The 4,093-nt window shown below is 38.2% G+C and overlaps 1 protein-coding gene across 1 annotated transcript; it reads right to left on the bottom strand.

The window, feature by feature from the left end:
* Positions 1-1,688: 1,688 nt before the first annotated feature.
* Positions 1,689-2,295, bottom strand: LOC122043566 (pistil-specific extensin-like protein). The gene is made up of 2 exons (XM_042604187.1): positions 2,106-2,295; positions 1,689-2,038 (listed from the first exon to the last, which is right to left on the bottom strand). Exons 1-2 carry the CDS (start codon positions 2,293-2,295, stop codon positions 1,689-1,691), a joined length of 540 nt encoding a protein of 179 aa, XP_042460121.1.
* Between the last annotated feature and the right edge of the window lie 1,798 nt (positions 2,296-4,093).

Here is a 4,093-nt window from a genome sequence, read left to right as displayed (position 1 = left end):
GGAAAACTAAGCTTTGTGTGCACGTGCTTCCCTTCCACTTTGAATCCCCATGTTTCTTTCCCTTCTGTTGTGCACTTCTTTTGCTCAACAGAAATAGTGATAGTTTTCGAAGCTAGTTCAGATCGTCACGACAACCAGTGCTCGGTTGTACTCGTGATCCTACCGTTTTATCCTGGGAAACAGACGTCCACTTAATCCTCTGAGCACCACGGAGGGGCCGAATCTGTTTTAAGGAGACAGCGCTCTGCTGGACTCGGCATCCACTCTGAGTTCGTGTTGCAGCTCTCGACATCCTGTCAGCAACTCTTAGCACAACGTGGCGCTGCTCGACAACTCCCGGTGTCCACGACTCATCTACTCGGCACGTGGCTCGGCTCGCTAGAGTCGACAGTTTGAGATTATCTGCTCAAACCTACTTGATTGTAAGTTCTTGTGACTTTGGTACGCACTCAGAAGAGTGGAAAAATCACACTGATTGTAACGGGTTTTGCCCAACACCAGGTTGGGCCCTTCTACTTCACCTCTCCGGACTGCTATAGTGCTATTACCCTCACGCCTCCATTCCCTTGGCGACGGCGAAATCGCTAAATCAGCAACGTCATGTTTTGGGATGTCATTTTGGGTTGCAAATAATTAAGTGAAGTAATTTTGGTTTTGAGATATTATGCAATCTGCAACGATGCGATATAATTTGGCAAAAGTTAAAAGGCACATTTTGATATTTTTAACTATGGCAAAGGTGTTTCGTTTTATTTTATATTTAATTTATGTAAAGGATGTTATTTTTCCAAAATGGCCCTAAAAAAATTCTTAATCCCATATCTCTCAAATATCCTTTTCAATTCTTTCTCTCGGCACACATCCTATCCTATCTCTTCATTAGTTAACATCTCACCTATTGGGAAAAAAATAAAATAATAATCAGGCCAGTAACATGGAGTCGGAATGATCAATTTAATTTCATGAAATATTTTCATAGATAATAAATTAGACAGTACTTACGATGAGCGACATAAAAGTCTAGTATCCCTTAAATATAAATCTTATTTGAAAGAAAAAAAATTTATAAATATATTATAATTGATAATTGAACCATAAACATCCGTGAGATGAAGTAGATTATCATATATGATTTTACATGTGCAGAACTCATTAACTCGTATTGTTATTAATAATGTGCTGATAACAAAATTAGATCACCATTATATATATGGTGTAGCCCTTATAGAATTAGATATTCTGATAAATTTGTATGCCTCGGAAAATATAAAGTTGTCACCCAAACACCGATCTATCTGTTGCATCTTTAATTATAGGATTTTTGAATTTCACAATTAACGCTAAGACGATGACATTTCCTCTACAACCATGTTACATTTAATTTTGTCATCATTCTTTTGTTATGATATGAATGAAGAAGAGATAAAAGAATAAGCAGGTTTCATTATGGATGAGACATTAGTCTCATATTAAAATTTTTATGATATATTAATTTATTTATATTGGTTCGCATGTATTATTAAATATGAATAAATACAAAAGCTTCTCTCTGGTTCCATGGGAACAGGTCAGGTATTTTTGCCAAATTATATCGCATCATGGCATAATATCACAAAATTACTTCACATAATTATTTGCAACCAAATTGACATCCCAAAACATATGATTAATTGTTGCATAATTAGCGATCAGTCATCGTCGCCGTCGCCAAGAGGATTGGAGGCGTCAGGATAATCGCAGTCCGGAGGGGTGAAGTAGAAGGGCCCAACAGTGTACTTGACGAGGCCGCTCTGGAAGGCGGAAGGGTCGTGCGGGCGCACGCCGGAACGGCCGCCGCCGAAGTCCGTCCTGACGTTACAAGTGGAGTCCGGCGAGGAGTCCTCCAGTCGCACCGTGCAGTCCTCCACCTCGATAGCCTTCCCGTACGCCCGCTGCCGGACCACCTTCAGCTCGAACTCCCCCTTCTCGTCGGTGAAGTCGCTACCGTGGTAAACCACCCGCCCGCGGCAGTCCATGCAAGTCACCGCCACCTTCGCGCCTGGTGGTGTATAAATTACGTACCCAATTGATTGTGCCTTATTTTGGTAGCAAAGAATCGTACGTACCTTTGATGGGTTTGCCGTCGATCCACTCCGCCCATCCTTGGTTGCAGTCCTGGCACAATACCTTGCCGGAGATGTGCGCCGCCGTCACCTCCTTCCCGTAGCCACTCCGGCCTTCAACCCTCCCTGCCACCGCCAAGATGACTACTGCAGCTGCCGCCGCCGCCACCGCCACCCAATTGCATTTCCCCATCGTTAGTGCTCTCTGCATATGTTTTCAACTCTAATCGATTTGCCATTTTATAGGGAGCGAGGGGAAGAAGAAAGTGAACGTGATGGCGACGAACTAATATGGAGACGTGGATGCCATTTCATCTGTAGTTCAACTCTTCAAAGATTGTTCCCGTCTCGTTTTATTATTTCATTTTTTTAGAGTTATAAAAATATAATGTGAATAAATGACCATGATCGAGTTTAAAATTAAAAAAAAAAAACAATGATAATAAGAGAGACCGGCGGCAGCAGGCAGTCGTAAAATTACATTCATCGGTACTAGATTATTTATGGAACTTTGCCTTTAATTTGATCATACAGAGGAATCTTGAATTTTCTTTTTCTCATCCTAATTAGATGTTGATTCTCCCAACTTGTTGATTTTTGTATGATATCTTGTCTAATCCTCTATCTTGGATTTTGATGAGTTTCTCATGTAGAACGTAACTTTCATAGAAAGAGAACATCTCATTAGCAGCATGTATTTGTCGTGTCACTCTTATGTTAATTAAACAATCTCTGAGGTTGTCAACCATTTGGTACGAATACCATAATTTGTCACTTTAGTTGTAAGTCTGTCTCAATGAGGTGCACTTGATCTTGTGGCTTCTGTTTATAAAAACCCAATTTCTACTTCCTTAATTAACAGGCAATCCTTAGTTTTGTGATTTATTTTTTCATAATAGCAATTTTGCTTGGCATGCTGGTTTTGGCCATTGCTAGGGTGCTTGTTCTTCTTACTAGTTCTTGGTTCAATTAGGTGGGTTTTGTGCTTTCGTTGGAAGCCTTCAATTGACTCTTTTCAAATATCCTGTTGTTCTCCAAGACTTGGAGTCAGACGATTAGATTTTATTGTTTTATCTCTTTGTTTTTATGCTTGAAATAGTTTGACTTTAACTTACCATGCATCCTTCACGTTGTGTTTTTTTTTTTTTTTTTTTTTTTTTTTGTCTAACAGCTCTCCTAGAGCCTTTGTTATCATGATGATAAAAAGTGATTACACTCTTCTCAATATTCCAGTGCTCCTGTCAATCTATCCTAAAAATTAATATGAAGGAAGTAAATCACTGATGATTGCTAACCTTTAGAATGATGATTGACTAATGAAAAACCTTGGCTATCATCATTGCACATATAATGTGTATAGTCTATCTTCTAGCCTTTTGAGAGGATATAATTCTTGCATAAAAAATTTTCCTTTTTCATGACATTTTAGTCACTTGAAAGTCATCTTTGGATTTAGATATGATAGGGCATTTACCAATATATATGAACCCTTGCAAGGTGCCATGTTTTTAGTATTTCTAAGTATTAATTCTAAAGAATTTATATGGTTTCTCTCCCATAGGAGTGGGACATATAATCACCATAATTGTGAAATATGACTTTAAATTTGTTGTTGAAAATTTCTCTTAATAAGATTGTTCCAATTCCGGGTGATGCCTAATTAACTAGCTCGTTAGTAAGTTGATAGTTCAGGTCTGATCAACTAGCTTGTCAATAAAGTAGTAGTTCAAAATGATGGGTTATGATATGACAATGTAGATCATATTTCTTTAAATTCTCAGAATCCCTTTAGACATTGAAACACTCTTTCATGTGGTAGACATGTCCTTTTAGTATCTTCTTGTTGGTTACGTTAAAAGAAAACAAGCTAATTTAGTGATAGAAGATTAATTCCGTCTCTATTTAATGACTGACTATTAATTTCGTCTATATTATTTCAATCGCTAATTTAGCTACAAAATTAATATTCCGTCACAATATCAGTCGGCCCA

Source organism: Zingiber officinale, chromosome 1B (assembly GCF_018446385.1).
Source record: "Zingiber officinale cultivar Zhangliang chromosome 1B, Zo_v1.1, whole genome shotgun sequence".
NCBI lineage: Eukaryota > Viridiplantae > Streptophyta > Magnoliopsida > Zingiberales > Zingiberaceae > Zingiber > Zingiber officinale.
Note: the sequence above shows the minus strand (reverse complement) of the source record. Positions and strands in the feature narration are given on the sequence as shown.